Source organism: Solanum dulcamara, chromosome 6 (assembly GCF_947179165.1).
Source record: "Solanum dulcamara chromosome 6, daSolDulc1.2, whole genome shotgun sequence".
Taxonomy (NCBI): domain Eukaryota; kingdom Viridiplantae; phylum Streptophyta; class Magnoliopsida; order Solanales; family Solanaceae; genus Solanum; species Solanum dulcamara.
The window spans coordinates 29,229,385-29,251,439 of record NC_077242.1 but is presented as its reverse complement, the minus strand read 5'-3'; the positions used below and the strand labels follow the sequence as shown (position 1 = coordinate 29,251,439).

General features: G+C 41.9%; 1 protein-coding gene across 1 annotated transcript; it reads right to left on the bottom strand.

Moving 5' to 3' along the window:
* Positions 1 to 15,022: 15,022 nt before the first annotated feature.
* LOC129892808 (uncharacterized) lies at positions 15,023 to 15,523 on the bottom strand. Its single transcript, XM_055968354.1, has one exon. It carries the CDS (start codon positions 15,521 to 15,523, stop codon positions 15,023 to 15,025), a length of 501 nt encoding a protein of 166 aa, XP_055824329.1.
* Between the last annotated feature and the right edge of the window lie 6,532 nt (positions 15,524 to 22,055).

The window sequence follows — 22,055 nt, the reverse complement described above, 5'->3', positions numbered from 1 at the left end:
CAGAGCCAACCCCCCTATCCCCATACAATAGTGAATCCCAGTCCCCATAATCCCATCAGCAGGTACTACATGTGAAGAAAGCAAGCAAACCTGCAGATACTACCAGATCTGATTCTAATACTGATTTGCTTAATGTGGAATGCAACAATGCCATCACAGGTATTGACTCAATGCTCCCACACCACCATGGCCCCCCCAATACTTTTAATGTCTCAAATAATTTTGCTGTTGTGGCTGAAGAAGTCTGTGGAGGTGAGGTTGGGGGAATACAGGAGAAACTCACTAATCTGCAGGAAGGGGAACCCAGGGGGAGGGAACATCTATTGGTAGACCATAGGAGAGACTATACAGCCCCTGCAACCACTTTTGTAGCAGCCATAAGGTCCAACAGGCAGGTTCAACAAGAGGATGTTCAACAGATCTCTGAGGACATGCTCCAGATTAATGTGACTGATAAGGAAGATGCTAAATCTCCAAAGAGCAGTGAACAAAACCAGGGTGCAGTAGCTCAGCTTCTGAACAATAAAAGTACTCTATCTTTGAGTAAAAAGAAGAGGGATGCTATTAAAAAGAAATTTGTTCAGGACATGAAATCTGGACAACCAAGTGTGAACTATGTTCTAGTGCCAGAACAAGCAGGCATACATGTAACCCCTCTACAAATTCAAGATACATCTAATGAGAAGTGTGCACTTAGAAAAGGAGACATCTCAGAAGATTTAACTGATGAGTACAGGGTCACTCATTCTGAAGATGAGGATGATCCTGACCAAAGGGAGGAAATAAACCCGGAAGAGCAAATAAAAGCCTTTAGAACCACTATGGAAGTTTTGTTGCAGAAGGAAAAACAGCAGGTCAATGAGGAAAATGATCCATCTTCAACTAGTAAACAAACAAAGAAGAAGAATAAGAAAAGTACCATCAACAGTTCTGATAATGTTGCTTTCAAAAGCAACATCAACACAAGGTCTAAATCCCACAAACTTTGATGATTAGTACAATTTGCTGGAATGCAAGGAGTATTAATACTCAAGGTGCCTTAGACAGACTTCAAAAACTCAAGGATTACCACAACCTATCCATGTTAACAATTCTGGAACCATTTGCAAATCAATCACAGCTCAACCACTACAAAAATCAATTGAGAATGGACAGTGCCATCCATAATCCCAATAACAAAATTTGGTTGTTTTGGAATCAGGATGTGGACTGCACTGTTATAGATCAAGATGAACAGCAGGTTACTTGTGAAATCAAACATGTGGCTAATCCTAATTCCCATATTATTACCTTTGTTTATGGCAAGTGTAAGGATTACATGAGAAGGAGCCTCTGGGATAAGATGCTGCAGTATGCTAACATAAATAAACCATGGTGCACTATTGGAGACTTTAATGTGATCACAGATGTTGAAGAAAAACTAGGAGGGCAACCATACAATATGAACAAAAGTTTTGAGTTCATAAGTGTAATTGAAGCATGTGGTGTCACTAATTTGGGCTTCCATGGGCAGAATTTTACATGGTGCAACAACAGGGACATGGAAGCTAGAATATGGAAGAGGTTGGACAGGGCCATGGTGAATGATAGGTGGTTAGAGATAATGCCTATGACTACCATGACTCATGTTGCTTCTACAGGTTCAGACCACTGTCCTCTTTTACTTGAATGCAAGGAGAATCACAATAATCCTATAAAATACTTCAAGTTCCTTAATTGCTGGGTGGAGAATGAGTCTTTTTTAGACACAATTAGAGCATGCTGGGAAGAATCTATTGAAGGTAATCCAATGAGAATATTCCATATGAAACTTAAGAGGGTGGCAAACACTCTTAGCACTTGGTCAAGACAACAGTATGGAGACATATATGAAGCTGTCAAGGATTTTGAACAGAAGGTACAACAAGCAGAAGAGGCTATCATCCAACACAATTCTAAAAGTAATAGGAGCAAGCTTAATCAGGTGAATGCTCAGTACATTAGATATTTGAAGACAGAGCATTCCATCCTTAAGCAAAAAACTCAGCTTTAGTGGTTTAAGGATGGAGATGCCAACTCCAAATATTTTCATGCTATCATCAGAGGAAGGAGAAGAAGATTATTTATTCATAAAATTACTGATGACCAAGAAAACACCATTCAAGGTGATCAAAACATAGCTATTGCTGCCTGTGAATACTTTGAGAAGATATTTACTGGAAAAGAGGATTTGATCAATGAAGATATCCTAAAATGCATACCCAATACCATCACAGCTCAGCAAAACCAAATTCTTAATGCTATGCCTACCAAGGAGGAGTTGAAAGCTGCTGTATTTTCTCTCAGTGATGTGTCTGCTGCAGGTCCTGATGGATTTAATGGCAAGTTCTTCCATACTTGTTGGGATATTATTAGTGAAGATTTGTTAAATTTGGTAAAGTACTTTTGTTGTGGACATTCTATTCCCAAGTTCATCACACATGCTTGTTTGGTTCTACTCCCAAAAGTAGACCATCCTAATAAACTTTCAGATTTCAGGCCTATATCACTCAGCAACTTCACCAATAAAGTGATTTCTAAAGTCCTTTACCTCAGACTAGCCCCAATTCTCCCTCAGGTAATCTCTGAAAATCAGTCTGGGTTTGTACAGGGAAGAAGCATTTCTGAAAATATTATGTTAGCACAAGAGATCATTCATGGCATCAAAAAACCAAAGATTAGAGACAATGTTATTATCAAACTAGACATGGCCAAAGCCTATGACAGGGTGTCTTGGTCATTTATATGTCTAGTCATGAGAAGAATGGGTTTTGGAGATGTATTTATTGATATGGTTTGGAGGTTAATGGCTAATAACTGGTACTTAGTTATTGTGAATGGAGGTAGGCATGGTTTCTTTCATTCTACAAAAGGCCTCAAACAGGGAGATCCTTTGTCTCCAGCCCTATTTATTTTAGGTGCTGAGGTGTTGTCAAGACTACTCAACAACCTTCATCAATACTATTTGTACACAGGCTTTCACATGGAGAAGAAGGGTCCTTCAATTAATCACCTAAGCTTTGCTGATGATGTAATTATTTTCACTTCAACCTCCAACTTTTCCCTCAAGCTGATCATGAAGACTATGCAGCTATATGAACACACATCAGGACAGCTTATTAACAAAGAAAAGAGTCAATGTATGATCCCTCTGAATACTGATCCAGCTATTATTGAAAGGGTAACTTCTATCACTAGTTTCAAATCAACTCATGGCCCTATTACCTATTTAGGATGTCCCTTATATATTGGAGGTCAAAGAATCATTTACTTTAATAATATGGTCTCCAAAGTGATCTCCAGGATTAGAGGATGGCAGACCAAAATATTGAGCTATGGGGGAAGAGCTACTCTTATTAAGTCAGTGTTGCAATCCCTTCCAATCCACCTTTTGTCAGCTCTCACCCCTACAGTCACTACCCTTAAACAAATTACAAGGCTTATGGCAGACTTTTTCTGGGGCTGGGACAAAGAAAAGAGAAAATACCATTGGGCATCCTGGAAGACACTCAGCTACCCTGTGGAAGAAGGGGGTATTGGTATGAAAAACATACAAGATGTGTGCTTGGCCTTGCAATACAAACAGTGGTGGACCTTCAGGTCCAAGAAAACACAATGGGGAGAATTCTTAAAGGCTAAGTATTGCCAAAGAGCACATCCAGTGATAAAAAAATGGAATACAGGTCAATCTCTTATGTGGAAGAATATGGTGGCAAATAAAATGAATATTGAGCCTCATATAAAATGGCACATCAATTCAGGTACATGCAGCTTTTGGTGGGATGATTGGATGGGTATAGGACCACTAGCTAATCACAATAGCTATCTACCAAGGCTCAATAATACTATAGTCTCTGAATATCTGGAGAATGGGTAATGGAATGTGCAGAAAATCAGAAAAGATGCCCCTCCTCAGCTGGTGCAGCAGATACTTAGCACTGATATTATCTACAAACACAACATACCTGATCAAGCTTGCTGGAAACTGAATTCTCATGGTGGCTTCACATGCAAATCTGCTTGGGAACAAATCAGGGAGAAGAAAGCTAGGACCTTAACTGATGGCAGCACTTGGCACACCAACATTCCTTTCAAAGCTTCCTTTCTACTTTGGAGAGCTCTCAGATATAAGTTGCCCACCAATAATAAACTTGGCCAGTTTGGAGTAGCACCAGCAGCATGCTCTTGTTGCTACAAACCTGGATTGGATGATATAGAGCACATATTTGCTTCTGGAGATTTTGCCAAGCATATTTGGCAATAATTCTCCAGTTCCTGGGGGATCCTGCATGACACCATGTCCCTGAGATGCATCCTGATGAAGTGGTGGACTTCCAAGCCCAATAATGATGTCCATAAGCTCATGTTGCAGGCCACTCCTATCTTTGTTTGTTGGCATATATGGACGAATAGATGTGCAAGCAAGTATGGAGGAAAGAAATCTAGTGTGACTAGAGTTAAATTCTCCATAGGTAAGGATATATACATGCTGATAAACAATGCTTACCCATATATTAAGTGGCCAGAGAGCTGGAAGGAGCTAGTTACTATGGTAGAAAAATGCCAGCATGATATGAGAGTGATCAAAGTGGTGTGGATCAGGCCTCCACCTTCCATAGTGAAGTTGAATACTGATGGAAGTGCACTAGACAACCCTGGGAAAATTGGAGCAGGGGGAATATTAAGAGACCACAATGGGAACTTAATATATGCCTTTGCAACTCCATTGGGACAGGGTACTAACAACCAAGCAGAGGTGCAAGCAGCAACTATTGGCATCAAATGGTGCCTTCAACATGGCTATAATAGAGTGATATTGGAAGTTGATTCAGAATTATTGACCAAGTGGCTGAAAAAAGATATCAAACCACCTTGGAACATTTACAAATATGTTGCAAATTTGCAGTCTTTGGTCCAGCTATTGGAATTCTTTCAGTGCATACACATATTCAGAGAAACAAATCACCCTGCAGATACCTTATCTAAATGCAGCCACATGTTCAATCAGACACAACAATTCTACAACTTACAGCAGCTTCCAAAAGAAACAAAGGGTTACTTCAAGATGGACAAGCTAGGACTGGCAAGTTTCAGAAGGAAAAGCCTAAAAAGGATCAAACAACCTCCTTGATTAATATATCTTAAGTCAGATTGTGTAATAGTTTCCTATATGTATTTACAATGTACTTTTTCTTAGTCAACATAGCTATGTCATATTGTAAAGGGAGAGTCTCCCTAGTTTATTACTTTCATAGAATAATCAACATACCACTAGAGGTAAAGAATAGAGTAGAGGTCTTCTCCTTTCTTCTCATTCTTGGATTTGCAGGTAGGTGCAGACTTACAATAGACCATCCAGCAATTGGAGGCCCATTCATGGTTGCAACACACATGCAGCATCCCACAACAAGATCACCAACACCCTACAACACCTTGATGAATCACATAACACCAACAACAACCAACAGGAATCTGCAGAACACCATCAACCAATGGAGTGCAAGCCTACTGTTTAATTTGTTGATTGGTTCTTGTTTGATTGTTTTTGTCCAGGTAAAAAAAATTCATCAACTTCCAACAGGCAGCACTCACTATGGCTGTTTCTCAACAATGAAACTACACCAGATGAGGAAACCAAACAACCACTGCTGGAGCAACTGTTGGAACCAACAAGAGCTCCACTACCTTTGTGTTTTCTTGTTTGTTTATGCAGGGTGCTGGAGCATCACTGCAAACTCTAACAAGATGCAGTTGCACAAGGCATGTACTATAACAGCAGCAGCTTACCTGAAAGATCTTCAACCATTTCCAGCACACAACAACAACCCTAAATCCCTTGCAGATACCAGAGCAACAACAATAGTACTTATTTTTGGTCCAACTGATTCTGCAGGTCACACAGAAGCTCCATATGTATCAACCACTCAACAGCATCAGCAACAACACAAGCCAAAAGAGATAATTGGAGGCGTTAGGCGAACGACATTGAATTCAGCTGCCTTAAGCCTAAAGAGAGGGCCTTTAGTAATTTGGATCCTCCAACTTGGGAAACAAGCCTTCAAACTTTGCATGATTAAAGGAGAGGATATATATGCTAATTTCATAAAGTTTCAGCTCAGATGGACTAGTGGAGATGTTAGTCGAGCGACTTGGAAAATGATAACACTCTCTAAAGCTCTTACTGAGGTCCCTTCTTTAATGCTAGTCTGTGTACACTATGTTTTGTTTGGGCTTGCTTGCTGTATTATTGCAGGTGTCTGGAGTGATATATCAGCATTCTTCAACAACAAATACATAGAGAAGAGCACAACTACAACTTCCACACACCCTGCAACCTCTAATCAGCAGGGCAGCAGGGCAGCAGGTGCAGGGTGAGGAGTAACTTGTGGACCTGTCCAAAGGCCCCCAAACTTTTCAGGATTGCAGTATATATTATTTTGATAAGGCCCAAGAAATTTCATCCCAAACGGATAATTGGAGACGTTAGGCGAGCGAGCTTGAAATAATCAGATGTCTTAAGCTTAAAAAGGAAGAATTTTGCTAACTGGAAGCTCCAACTTGGGAAACAAGCCTTCAAACCTTGCATGTCTAAAGGAAAGGATATATATGCAAACTCCAGAAAGTTTCAGCTCAAACGGATAAGTGGAGACGTTAGTCGAGCGACATGGAAAATGCTAACAGGCTCTAAAATTCTCTTTGAGATCCATTCTTTTCTATTAACCTGTACAGGTCTTTGCTTGTCCTTGGTTATTTGTTGTGTATTTGTAGGTTGTTGGAGATATACACCAACATGCTTTAACAACAAATACATAGAGTACAACACTGCTACAGGACTATCCATGATTGAAACAAAAGGATTGTGTAGAAATGGAGACCCCTCTTGTTTTTGGTGCTTGTTTGACTGTATGTATTCCTTTGAGACTGGGGAGCCACACACAAGCAACCTGAACCAGATCACAAGAGAGGACTTTCTTTTCAGTGAAGCATGCTCCAACAAGTTCCTTAACCTCTCATACTATGAAAGAAACTTGGAGCTGCACACAAACCTACAGCAGCATCTCCATTCTCCCCATTTGGTTGTTTCTTTGATAATTCCTTATGCAGGTTCAAAGATTCCCAATAGAAGGGAAACAACAGCTGGGCATAAATGGACCTCCTCTCCTAATCACTACTCCACCTATACCTTCTCCAATAGCTCAACAACTGCAGCAGCCCCCTGTGCAAAACTTTTAGTAACTGCAATAACTCAACAACTGCAGCAGCTCAACACCTGTTTGTTTGGTTGCTTGTCTTTGGTTGAATGTTTTTGTTTAGAACCTCTTTGGAACTGCTATGAGGGCTGCAATAACCTGGGGCTGCTATGGAGCAGAACACTCACATTGCCATCCATACTCTCTATTATCAACACACCACAGCAACAACTACACCAACCTGCAGCAAACAAGGAACAAATACAAGCTAGTTACAGCAGCATGCAGATCTCTTTGGTTGTGTGGTTTGTTGGTTTTGTTTGTCTGTGTAGGTACTCCAAGAAGCTGAACCTGATCACAACAATCTGCAGCAACCATATATTTGGACCCCCGTGCAGGTGGTCGAATGCAGCAACACTTGTTCTGATATTCAGGCTCTCAATTTTCTCCACAACAACTCCAAGGCTGTTGGATACTGTAGCTCCATATATTTCCTTTCCTTTCAGCCCCCATAGCTGATAATCATGATACTGATGCAATGGCACATTTCACCTGGATTTACTTGGTACGACAAGACTAAAAAGAGCAAAGATGAAAAGAATTTTCCCATCCCATGTGAGATAGAAGTTTCGTATACTTGTTCTTCTTCAATGTAGCTATGTCTGGTACGTAGCGTAGTTGGAATAGGACTAGTGTAGGTTACTTTCCTTTTTTCTCATGGAAGGGGAGAGTCTCCCTCATTTATGCTTTCATAGTTGAATTGTACCGGGAGGAGTCCTCTCACAGGTTTACTGCTTTCTAGTTATAGTTAGTCTCTTCTTTGTATCGGGGATGAGTTAGCCGACCTTAATAGGTTAGCCGACTTATGAACCACCATAGGATCGGAGGTAAGGTTTATGTCCCCATCCTTGTATTTTTATTTTTGATTATTTATGTTAAGGCTTGGGGGTGTTGCTTAACCCCTGACTATGCACGAGAGGTGGGAGCCTCGTGTAGTGTCTGTTCCCCCCCCCCCCCAAAAAAAAAAAAAAAAAAAAATCTCCAATACGTTCTCCAGGAAAAACCTCACAATTTTGCCTTTTGAATCACCCAATTTGGAGCCCTAATGCTCAAGTTATTCCAGCAATTGGAGGCCCATTCATGGTTGCAACACACATGCAGCATCCCACAACAAGATCACCAACACCCTACAACACCTTGATGAATCACATAACACCAACAACAACCAACAGGAATCTGCAGAACACCATCAACCAATGGAGTGCAAGCCTACTGTTTAATTTGTTGATTAGTTCTTGTTTGATTGTTTTTGTCCAGGTAAAAAAAATTCATCAACTTCCAACAGGCAGCACTCACTATGGCTGTTTCTCAACAATGAAACTACACCAGATGAGGAAACCAAACAACCACTGCTGGAGCAACTGTTGGAACCAACAAGAGCTCCACTACCTTTGTGTTTTCTTGTTTGTTTATGCAGGGTGCTGGAGCATCACTGCAAACTCTAACAAGATGCAGTTGCACAAGGCATGTACTATAACAGCAGCAGCTTACCTGAAAGATCTTCAACCATTTCCACCACACAACAACAACCCTAAATCCCTTGCAGATACCAGAGCAACAACAATAGTACTTTTTTGTGGTCCAACTGATTCTGCAGGTCACACAGAAGCTCCATATGTATCAACCACTCAACAGCATCAGCAACAACACAAGCCAAAAGAGATAATTGGAGGCGTTAGGCGAACGATATTGAATTCAGCTGCCTTAAGCCTAAAGAGAGGGCCTTTAGTAATTTGGATCCTCCAACTTGGGAAACAAGCCTTCAAACTTTGCATGACTAAAGGAGAGGATATATATGCTAATTTCATAAAGTTTCAGCTCAGATGGACAAGTGGAGACGTTAGTCGAGCGACTTGGAAAATGATAACACTCTCCAAAGCTCTTACTGAGGTCCCTTCTTTAATGCTAGTCTGTGTACACTATGTTTTGTTTGGGCTTGCTTGCGGTATTATTGCAGGTGTCTGGAGTGATATATCAGCATTCTTCAACAACAAATACATAGAGAAGAGCACAACTACAACTTCCACACACCCTGCAACCTCTAATCAGCAGGGCAGCAGGGCAGCAGGTGCAGGGTGAGGAGTAACTTGTGGACCTATCCAAAGGCCCCCAAACTTTGCAGGATTGCAGTATATATTATTTTGATAAGGCCCAAGAAATTTCATCCCAAACGGATAATTGGAGACGTTAGGCGAGCGAGCTTGAAACAATCAGCTGTCTTAAGCTTAAAAAGGAAGAATTTTGCTAACTGGAAGCTCCAACTTGCGAAACAAGCCTTCAAACCTTGCATGTCTAAAGGAAAGGATATATATGCAAACTCCAGAAAGTTTCAGCTCAAACGGGTAAGTGGAGACGTTAGTCGAGCGACATGGAAAATGCTAACAGGCTCCAAAATTCTCTTTGAGATCCATTCTTTTCTATTAACCTGTACAGGTCTTTGCTTGTCCTTGGTTATTTGTTGTGTATTTGTAGGTTGTTGGAGATATACACCAACATGCTTTAACAACAAATACATAGAGGACAACACTGCTACAGGACTATCCATGACTGAAATAAAAGGATTGTGCAGAAATGGAGACCCCTCTTGTTTTTGGTGCTTGTTTGACTGTATGTATTCCTTTGAGACTGGGGAGCCACACACAAGCAACCTGAACTAGATCACAAGAGAGGACTTTCTTTTCAGTGAAGCATGCTCCAACAAGTTCCTTAACCTCTCATACTATGAAAGAAACTTGGAGCTGCACACAAACCTACAGCAGCATCTCCATTCTCCCCATTTGGTTGTTTCTTTGATAATTCCTTATGCAGGTTCAAAGATTCCCAATAGAAGGGAGACAGCAGCTGGGCATAAATGGACCTCCTCTCCTAATCACTACTCCACCTATACCTTCTCCAATAGCTCAACAACTGCAGCAGCCCCCTGTGCAAAACTTTTAGTAACTGCAATAACTCAACAACTGCAGCAGCTCAACACCTGTTTGTTTGGTTGCTTGTCTTTGGTTGAATGTTTTTGTTTAGAACCTCTTTGGAACTGCTATGAGGGCTGCAATAACCTGGGGCTTCTATGGAGCAGAACACTCACATTGCCATCCATACTCTCTATTATCAACACACCACAGCAACAACTACACCAACCTGCAGCAAACAAGGAACAAATACAAGCTAGTTACAGCAGCATGCAGATCTCTTTGGTTGTGTGGTTTGTTGGTTTTGTTTGTCTGTGTAGGTACTCCAAGAAGCTGAACCTGATCACAACAATCTGCAGCAACCATATATTTGGACCCCCATGCAGGTGGTCGAATGCAGCAACACTTGTTCTGATATTCAGGCTCTCAATTTTCTCCACAACAACTCCAAGGCTGTTGGATACTGTAGCTCCATATATTTCCTTTCCTTTCAGCCCCCATAGCTGATAATCATGATACTGATGCAATGGCACATTTCACCTGGATTTACTTGGTACGACAAGACTAAAAAGAGCAAAGATGAAAAGAATTTTCCCATCCCATGTGAGATAGAAGTTTCGTATACTTGTTCTTCTTCAATGTAGCTATGTCTGGTACGTAGCGTAGTTGGAATAGGACTAGTGTAGGTTACTTTCCTTTTTTTCTCATGGAAGGGGAGAGTCTCCCTCATTTATGCTTTCATAGTTGAATTGTACCGGAAGGAGTCCTCTCACAGGTTTACTGCTTTCTAGTTATAGTTAGTCTCTCCTTTGTATTGGGGATGAGTTAGCCGACCTTAATAGGTTAGCCGACTTATGAACCACCATAGGATCGGAGGTAAGGTTTATGTCCCCCTCCTTGTATTTTTATTTTTGATTATTTATGTTAAGGCTTGGGGGTGTTGCTTAACCCCTGACTGTGCACGAGAGGTGGGAGCCTCGTGTAGGGTCTGTTCCCCCCCAAAAAAAAAATAAAAAAAAATGCTCAAGTTATGGGGTTTTAAAGTTGGGGGAAATATCCCCAAAACAAGGGCGGCTGCTGCTGTCTTTTTGCAGATTTTGGAAAATTCGAAAATCTCCGACGGGGTGCGCGGGATTCGTTTGGAATCCGATAAAAATAACCTAATATGCTACCCCACTTAATTTGACGTTCCGAACTCAATGGAGAATTCAAAATTCCCATATGAGATCATTTTAATAAAAAGTGGATCCCACATCCAAGAGCACTTTTAAGCCATATTCCACAATGGGCCTCAATATTAGTCCGAAAGCCTTGAAACGCGAACGAAGGGTCGTTCTAGAGAAAAATCAATATTCCAAAACTAACCACACTGTCAGAATTTTCATTCGAGCACGTTTTCCAAGAATGTTGACCAAAGTCAACCATGGGTTAACTTTCAAAGCAAAAGCGCCAAATGGCCCCAAACTCGTATCGATTACCTCGATAGTTATTCCAATAGTGTTACTAGCCTAATTTGGTCATTTTGGAGCTAATGGAACTATCAGAATTCGAATTCGAGATTTCGTTGACCCAAAACTCAAAAAGTCGCAACTAAACCAACTTAAGCCTTCAACATACCAAGACGGACTCGGGACCTCTAAAAATTCAACCAACACTTCTTTTAGACCACAAGCCATCTCCCGAATCCAACAGAGTCGTCGGAATTCCATTCTGAGCATCAGAACTCCAAAAGTTGACAAAAGTCAAACCTTGGCTTAAAGTTTCTCAAATTCTCAGCTCAAGGCCTCAAATCTTCATTACAACTCCAAAACCGATTCCGTAAAGTCTCCTAAGCCTATTTCAATATTTTGGAGCTGCTGGAATCAACAGAATTCTATTCCGAGACCTGTATCTCCTTATGAAACTCAAAATTTTCAAGGACTTAACTTTTCATGGGATTTTTTAAAAATGAACACCCAGTAATAATTAGAAATGACTCGGAGCATCTAAAGGGAGGGGTAAAATGGTCATTTTAGAAAAATTCCAAAAAAATGACATTCAGGGTCATTACAACATCCACTACTAAAAGAACTTTCGTCCGCAAAAGTAAGGGCAAGAGTATATATAGAGGGTCAAATAAGCTGGGGTACTGCTCCCGCATCTCCTGCTCAGTCTCCCATGTAGCCTTCTCGATCGGATGATGGCACCATTAGACCTTAATCACATCTGAGCTTTCCTCAACCTCTCCTGAATAACCCAAACTCTAGCTATGGCATCCTGAAGTAAATAGGTACTGTGTGGCCCAGGTTCTGAAGACTCAAACCAACCAACCGGAGTACGACAACGCCTACCATATAAGGCTTCAAACGGGGCCATCTGAATACTAGAGTGGTTGCTGTTGTTGTACGCAAACTCTGCCAAATCTCAGTACTGCTCCTAATGACCCTTGAAATCTAATACACAAGCTCGCAACATATCCTCCAGAACCTGAATAGTATGCTCTAATTGACCGTCGGTTTGTGGATGAAATGTCGTACTAAGATCAACCCGGGTGCCCAACTCTCTCTGAAAGGACCTCCAGAAACTAGAAGTAAATTGAGATCCCCTATCTGATATAATGGATATCGGTACCCCGTGCAGATGGACCACCTGCTGAATATAGATTTGAGCTAGTCGATCTACAGTAAAAGTGGACTGTACTGGCAAGAAATGCGATGACTTGGTCAATCGATCAACGATGACCCAAATACCATCATTACCTCTAGATGATCGAGGCAAACCCATCACGAAGTCCATGTTAATTCATTCCCATTTCCATTCGGGAATGGGTAATCTATGAAAGACTCTACCAGGCCTTTGATGCTCTGTCTTAACCTACTGGCAACTTAAACAATGGGATACATACTCAGCTACATCTCTCTTCATACCACTCCACCAGTAATGCTATCTTAAATCCCGATACATCTTTGCGGTGCCCGGATGGATAGAATATTTGGAATCGTAGGACTCGTGAAGGATCAACTAAATAAAGTCTCCAACTCTGGTCACCCTTGCCTCACAATACTAACTCTCGAAGCTTTACCAATTCTCCATCCTCAAACTGCCGGCCATGAATCTGGTCCAACAGAGATGATCGAGCTCCCACAAAAGCCAAAATTGGTTCGGAATTTGAGATTACCAACCTGACCATCCGATTAGCCAAATAACGGATATCTAAGGCTAGGGGTTGCTCTGCAACAGAAAAGTAAGCTAAACTACCCATACTCCCCATATTCCGGCTCAAGTCGTCCGCTACTACCTTCGCCTTGCCCGGGTGGTAAAGAATAGAGATGTTATAATTGGCCAGTAGCTCAATCCAACGCCGCTGTCTAGAATTAAGATCTTTTTGACTCATAATGTACTGTAAGCTGCAGTGATCTATATTTATCTCACAATAGACTCCGTATAAGTAGTGCCTCTACATCTTGAGCTCAAAAACTAACGCCGCCAGTTCCAAGTCATAGGTGGGGTAGTTGTGATCATGCACTATCAACTGTCTGGAAGCATAAGCAATAACTCGGCCACACTGCATTAGTACACACCTAAGGCCTACACCAGAAGTGTCATAATATACCAAAAAGATCTCTCCCTCAACTGGTAGGGTCAAAACAATAGCGGTGGTAAGCAACTCCTTAAGCTTTCGAAAGCTTGACTCACACTCCTCGGACCACACAAATGGAACATCTTGGCGGGTCAAACGGGTCAATGAGGCTGCAATGGTAGAGAAACCCTCAATGAATCATCTATAATACCCAGCCAATGTAATGAAACTCCGAATCTCCATAACAGATATGGGCCTAGCCCAACCACGAATATCCTCAATCTTCATCGGATCCACTCTGATACCCTTTCTAGACACCACATGTCCCAGAAATGCTACAAACTCCAACTAAAACTCGCATTTTGAGAATTTAGCATAAATTTGCTTATCTCTCCAACTCTGGAGAACAACTCTCAAGTGCTGCTCGTTCTCCTTCCTACTCCGCGAGTATACCAGTATGTCATCGATGAATATAATTCGCCCGTGACCCCGATCTATACCTCTTGGTGGAGGTGGTTCTACTACCAACGGTCTTGCCCGGCCGGGACACTCCCTAGCCCAGTGCTCTAGTGAGCCACAATCGAAATATCCTGAAGCTGAGCAACCCATGATAACTCGTCCACCGTAGGAAAAAAGCGGACCTGGTCCCCCCGAGCTCTGCCCTATGATGGAACCCCTGAATAGGGATGACTACCCTCAATTGTTGGTATGGCGTCCTGAATCAGCCAGTTCGACTGACCCTGCTGGTTTCTATCCTGCTGGAGTCGCTGGCGGGGCCTGTCATAACTATCATGGCCTCTAGAATGGGACCCACTGAAGCTACCCTGATGCTTGGGTCTTTTATCGTTGCCCCTTTGGGCCTAGATATAAATAATTTCGATCATGCGGGCATGATCCACCACATACAGAAAAGAGCAGCCCACAGAAATAAGGTGCTCGATCTCCAACCTCAGGTAAGGTCTCAATCCGCGCATAAAACATCATACCCGCTCCTCCTCAGTGGGTAGAATCATAGTGGCATGTCAGGAAATCTGATGAAATCTAGACTCGTACTCTGCAATCGTTATGTGGCCCTACTCTAACCAAGTAAAATGATCCCGAACTCAGTCCCAAACACTCCTAGGTATGTATCGAGCAAAGTAAGCCTATGAGAACTGGGCCCATGTCAATGGTGGTGACCCAGCAGGTCAAGACTACAAATAGGAGCGCCACCATTATCTGGCTGCCCCTTTAAACTGGTGAGCAGTGAAGTCGGCGCCTCTGGACTCCACAAGACCCAAGGAATGGAGCTACTCTTGACAGGTAGTCAAAAACTCGCTAGCAACCTCGCTAGTGGCTACAGAAAATATCGGAGGCGACAGCCTCTGAAATACCCCTAACATATTCTGATCTTGTAATGAAATCATACCCTCTGGAACTGCTGACAAGGGTGCAACAACTGGTGGAGGCAATTGAACCTCAGGTGCTAGCTGAACAGGCGGATCCTGTAGTGCTGGTATGCCCGCTACTAGAGTCGGGGCCTGTGGTACAACCCCAATAGCCATGAGGAGCTGCACAATCGCTGCCTGTAGTGCTGGGGTCATAACTAGTGCAGCTGGAGGCTGTGCTGGTGGTGGTGGTCCCTCTGGCTGAATATAAATAGGAGCGTCCTGATTCTCCTCTACCAGCTCCGGCTCTATCTCCGGGTTCGGAGCTGGTGCTGCTCCCCTACATGTCTCATGAGGACGACCTCTAGGCATGCCAGGCCTTGGTGCATTACCACGATCGGTGGTACCGCGCGTACGAACCATTCCTATTAAAGACTAGAACAAATTAGATTTCACAAAATCAATAAGACACAACACTGCACAAAATGATACAACATAGAAAATGTTCCTAATGACATCATATAGCCTCCCGAAGATAAGTTATGTACGTCTCCTCACCCATCCGCGAGACTCTACTAGATGTTAGCTCTGTACAAGTGAGACCAATGAACCTGGGGCTCTGATACCAGCTTATCACAACCCAATTCCTTAGGTCATGGTGACACCTACTATAACTCTCTAGTAGGTAAGTCAACCTGTCAACTCAGAACTTCAAGTAATGAGTTTGAGGGCAGAAACTAAATAAGAGTATCGAATGATAAAAGTAAACAGAATGAATAAGAGGATGTAAACCAAAACATGTTTTAAACAACTAAAGATCCCTCCTAGAACATAGAAGTCACAAGTACAAAGCTGCTACAAAAGAAACACGAGTACAAGTCCCGAAAGTGAACCGAAAATATATATAACAATTGGCTAGTCTCAGAAGGCAAAATACGGGTCATCCATGCTGAAGGAGACAGGAATGATCTAAGAACGTCAAGTACTCACCCTAGTCTCCGAAGTTGACTGCAACAAGCTTGATTTATCCACGTCGATAGCTGGTGCTCGGTCTTACATAACAAAAGTAGATGTAGAGTGTAGTATAAGCACTAAGACAATAGGTACCCAGTAGGCATCATAGGCCGACTGAGCAGAAAAGGTAAAAATAATATGAAAAAGAAGAATAGCCTAAATAGGAGTCAATAAAAACATCAAAAAGGAAAAGAGTACTACATATGAGAACTACAGCTAACTATACCTAACTGGGCCCCTATAAGCCCAACCGAGACACTCATGCGCAAGTTAAATGAGAACTTGGACAAACCCCATAAGCCCGCCGAGTACACATAATAGCAACAACTGCCAAGGCTAGGAACCAAGAATCTATGATGTTAGGAGCCGAAGTACTATATAATTTTCAAACCCAGAATCTCTAAGAGTCAATCGATCTAGTGGTGACTTAAGAGTAAGGGTAACGCCTAACTAAGGCCAAACTACCAGGAACTAGCCCGCTACACTATTCTACAAGGATCTAAGTCCATCAGAATGACGTCGGGATATCTAAAGCAAGTTTACATCTTATACTAAGGCCAACATACCCCATAGTATCAACAACATGCTCATTCAACTTTCCTTATAATACTAACAAATAATGACAAGATACACATGCTTCTAAATATCCAAAAACCCGATAATAAGCTTAAAGCATGATTTCTAACACCTAAGATATACAATCAAACTACCCAACCCAAATTCCAACTATTTCAACATGCTTTCACACATTCCAGCTCAATCTAAAGAAAGGTAAAACCGAAGCCTACCTATAGGCTAAATATGTGGGCTCCAAATCACTGTGTCAGAGCTTTTTCCTTCCGAACTATCTCAGAATGTTTCCAAGGTGTCAAAAATAGAACCACAACGTCAACACGGTCGTTTAGACACTAATTTCATAATTTTTACAGACGGACCAATTTTAGAGTCTAAAACGCAAAATGTGGGACCAACATATGAAATTCTGGATTTGACCCCCAAAATAGGTTCTAAACGTCACCCCAAGCTCACAAATCAGATTTATAACACAATTCGGGGTGAGAAATTACATAAGAAGATCAAACAATCAATTTCCACATTTTCAAACTAAGAAAACAACATAAGGCAGCCTCTTTACACGTCGATTTCTCAAAAAAGAAAATCTGTCAATAAAAACAAATTACACCATGACGTTCCTTGAGAAAACCCCCATAATCTAGCCTCAAGAATCACTAAAATAGAGTTATATTGACCAAGATACACTCTTCCAAAATTCTATAAAATTTCATTCCGAAAATGACTAAATCAGTAACTAAAAATGTATTTTTACCTCAAATGAAGCTTCTCCTCATATTTCTGAGATTACCACGAGATTCCTCACGAAATACTCTTGAATTTAGACTTGAATCACCAAAGTAGGGTTTATATAGGTCCAGAAACAATTACTCAAAGTTGTTCAAAATCTCAATCCGAAAATGGACACAGCTGCAATTAAAATCGCGATTTTTACCTGAATCAAATGCCCTAAATCAGTTTTCAATCTCTCCAATACGTTCTCCAGGAAAAACCTCACAATTTTGCCTTTTGAATCACCCAATTTGGAGCCCTAATGCTCAAGTTATGGGGTTTTAAAGTTGGAGGAAATATCCCCAAAACAAGGGCGGCTGCTGCTGCCTTTTTGCAGATTTTGGAAAATTCCAAAATCTTCGACGGGGTGCGCGGGATTCGTTCGGAATCCGATAAAAATAAACCAATATGCTACCCCACTTAATTTGACGTTCCAAACTCAATGGAGAATTCAGAATTCCCATATGAGATCATTTTAATAAAAAGTGGATCCCACATCCAAGAGTCCTTTTAAGCCATATTCCACAATGAGCCTCAATATTAGTACGGAAGCCTTAAAAAGCGAACGAAGGGTCGTTCTAGACCAAAATCAACATTCCAAAACTAACTGCATTGTCTGAATTTTCATTCTAGCGCGTTTTCCAAGAATGTTGACCAAAGTCAATCATAGGCTAACTTTCAAAGTCAAAAGCTCCAAATGGCCCCATACTCGTATCGATTGCCTCGATAGTCATTCCAACAGTTCTACCAGCCTAATTTGGTCATTCTGGAGCTGATGGAACCATCAGAATTCAAATTCGAGATTTTGTTGACCCAAAACTCGAAAAGTCGCAACTAAACCAACTTAAGCCTTCAAAATACCAAAATGGACTCGGGACCTCTAAAAATTCAACCAACACTTCTTCTAGACCACAAACCATCTCCCGAATCCAACAGAGTCGTCGGAATCCCATTCCGAACATTGAAACTCCAAAAGTTGACCAAAGTTAAACCTTGGCTTAAAGTTCCTCAAATTCTTAACTGAAGGCCTCAAATCTTTGTTACAACTCCAAAACCGATTCTGTAAAGTCTCCTAAACCAATTTCGACATTTTGGAGCTGTTAGAATCGACGGAATTCCATTCCGAGACCCGTAGCTCCAATTGACCCCAAATATCACTTTTTAATACTTAAAGCTTGTGAAACTCAAAATTTCTAAGGACTTAACTTTTTATGGGATTTTCGAAAAATCAACATCCGGTAACAATTAGAAATGACTCGGAGCATCTAAAGGGAGGGGTAAAATGGTCATTTTAGAAAAAATCCAAAAAATGACATTCAGGGTCATTACAACATCCACTACTGAAAGAACTTTTATCCGCAAAAGTAAGGGCAAGAGTATACCTAGAGAGTCAAATAAGATGGGGAACTGCTCCTGTATCTCCTGCTCGATCTCCCATGTATCCTCCTCGATCAGACGATGGCACCACTGGACCTTAATCACAGGGATAGACTTAGAACGAAGCTGGCGAACATCTCTGGCTAGAATAGCAACTGGCTCCTCAACAAAAGTCAGGCGATCATCCAACTCAACAGAGTCATACTGAAGCATGTGAGACTCATCTGGAATGTACCGGCGTAGCATAGAAACATGAAAAACAGGGTGTTTAGCTGAAAATACTGGTGGCAAAGCCAACTCATAAGCGACCTCTCCAACTCTCCTCAGAATCTTAAACGGCCCGATATACCTGGGGCTAAGCTTATCCCGCCTGCCGAATCTTATCACACCCTTCAAGGGCTATACCCGTAAGAAAACCCGATCTCCCACCTCAAAGCACAAGGCTGACGCCTGCAATCAACATAACTCTAGTGCCTACTCTGAGCTATCCTCAACCTCTTCTGAATAACCTGAACTCTAGCTATGGCATTCTGAAGTAAATCGGTACTGTGTAGCCTAGGTTCTGAACACTCAATCCAACCAACTGGAGTATGAAAAAGCCTACCATATAAGGCTTCAAACGGGGCCATCTGAATACTAGAGTGGTAGCTGTTGTTGTACGCAAACTCTGCCAAAGCTAAGTACTGCTCCCAATGACCCTTGAACTCTAATACACAAGCTCTCAACATATCCTCCAGAACCTGAATAGTATGCTCTTACTGACCATCAGTTTATGGATGAAATGCAGTAGTAAGATCAACCCGGGTGCCCAACTCTCTCTGAAAGGCCCTCTAGAAACTAAAAGAAAATCGAGATCCCCTATCTGATATAATGGATATTGGTACACCATGCAGACGGACCACCTCCTAAATATAGATTCAAGCTAGACGATCTGCAGTAAAAGTGGACCATACTGGCAAGAAATGCGCTGACTTAGTCAATCAATCAACGATGACCTAAATACCATCATTACCTCTGGATGATCAAGGCAATCCCATCACGAAGTCCATGGTAATTTGTTCCTATTTCCACTTGGGAATGGGTAATCTCTGAAAGACTCCACCAGGCCTCTGATGCTCCGCCTTAACCTGCTGGCAACTTAAATAATGGGATACATACTCAGCTATATCTCTCTTCATACCACTCCACTAGTAATGCTGTCTCAAATCCCGATACATCTTTGCGGTGCCCGGATGGATAGAATATTTAGAATCGTGGGCCTCGTAAAAGATCAACTGAATAAAGTCTCCAACTCTGGGAACACAAAGGCGACCATCAAACCGTAGTATGCTATCCGAATCTATAGAAGCCTGGCCACCCTCACCTCGCAATACTAACTCTCGAAGCTTTACCAATTCTCTATCCTCAAATTGCCGGCCACAAATTTGGTCCAGTAGAGATGATCGAGCTCCCACAAAAGCCAAAATCGGTCTGGAATCTGAGATTTCCAACCTCACCATCCGATTAGCCAAATACTGGATATCTAAGGCTAGGGGTTGCTCCGCAGCAGAAAAGTAAGCTAAACTACCCATACTCCCCATCTTTCGGCTCAAGGCGTCCGCTACTATATTCGCCTTGCCCAGGTGGTAAAGAATAGAGATGTCATAATTGGCCAGTAGCTCAATCCAGTGCCACTGTCTAAAATTAAGATCTTTTTGACTCATAATGTACTGTAAGCTACGGTGATCTATATATATCTCATAATGGACTCCATATAAGTAGTGCCTCCATATCTTTAGTGCGAAAACTAACGCCGCCAATTCCAAGTCATGGGTAGGATAGTTGTGCTCGTGTACTCTCAACTATCTAGAAGCATAAGCAATAACTCGGCCACAATGCATCAGTACACACCCAAGGCCTACACTAGAAGCGTCAAAATATACCAAAAAGATCTCTCCCTCAACTGGTAGGGTCAGAATAGAAGCGGTGGTAAGCAACTCCTTAAGCTTTTGAAAGATCGACTCACACTCCTCAGACCACACAAAGGGAACATCTTGGCGGGTCAAATGGGTCAATGGGGTTACAATGGTAGAGAAACCCTTAATGAATCGTCTATAATACCCAGCCAATCTAATGAAACTCCGAATCTCCATAACAGATGTGGGCCTAGCCCAACCACGAATAACCTTGATCTTCGTCGAATCTACTCTGATACCCTCTCTGGACACTATACGTCCCAGTAATGCCATAGACTCCAACCAAAACTCCCATATTGAGAATTTAGAATAAAGTTGTTGATCTCTTAAAGTCTGGAACACAACCCTCAAGTACTGCTCGTGCTCCTTCCTACTCCACGAGTATACCAGTATGTCATTGATGAATACAATCATAAATGAGTCAAGATAAGGTCTGAATACTCGATTCATAGGTCCATAAAAGCTGCGGGGCATTGCTTAGCCCAAAAGACATCACAAGAAACTCATAGTGGCCATAGCGAGTCCGAAAAGCAGTCTTAGAAATGTCAGCTGCTCTAATCCAGAACTGATGGTAGCCAGACCTAAAGTCAATCTTAGAAAACACGATCGTACCCTGAACCTGATTGAATAGATCATCGATATGAGGCATGGGGTAATGGTTTTTCATTGTCACCTTGTTCAGCTGCCTGTAATCAATACACATCTGCATAGTCCCATCCTTCTTCATAACAAATAAGAGGGGCGCACCCCATGGCGATACATTAGGGAGAATAAATCCCTTACCTAGAAGATCCTCAAGCTGCAGGCTGAGCTTCTTGAGCTCTGCAGGGGCCATACGATAAGGTGGTATAGAAATAGGCTTAGTTCCCAACTCCAAATCTATGGCAAAGTCAATATCTCTCTCTAGGGTAGACCAGGTAGGTTAGTAGGGAAGACATCAGTATACTCCCTAACCATAGGAACTGAATCAATAGTAGGGGCCTCACTGGATACATCACGGACATAAGCTAAGTACGCTAAGCACCCGGACGCAACTAGTCGTCGGGCCCACATAAAGGATATGATCCCAGTCGGTAAGCGACTATAAATACCCTGCCATAAGACCGGGGGAATACCAGGCATGGATAATATAACAGTCTTGGAATAATAGTCCAAAACCGTATGACAAGGGTATAGCCAATCCATGCCCAAAATAACATCGAAGTCCAGCATATCAAGTAAAATAAGATCTGCTCGAGTCTCATGCCCCTAAATAGTCACCTCAT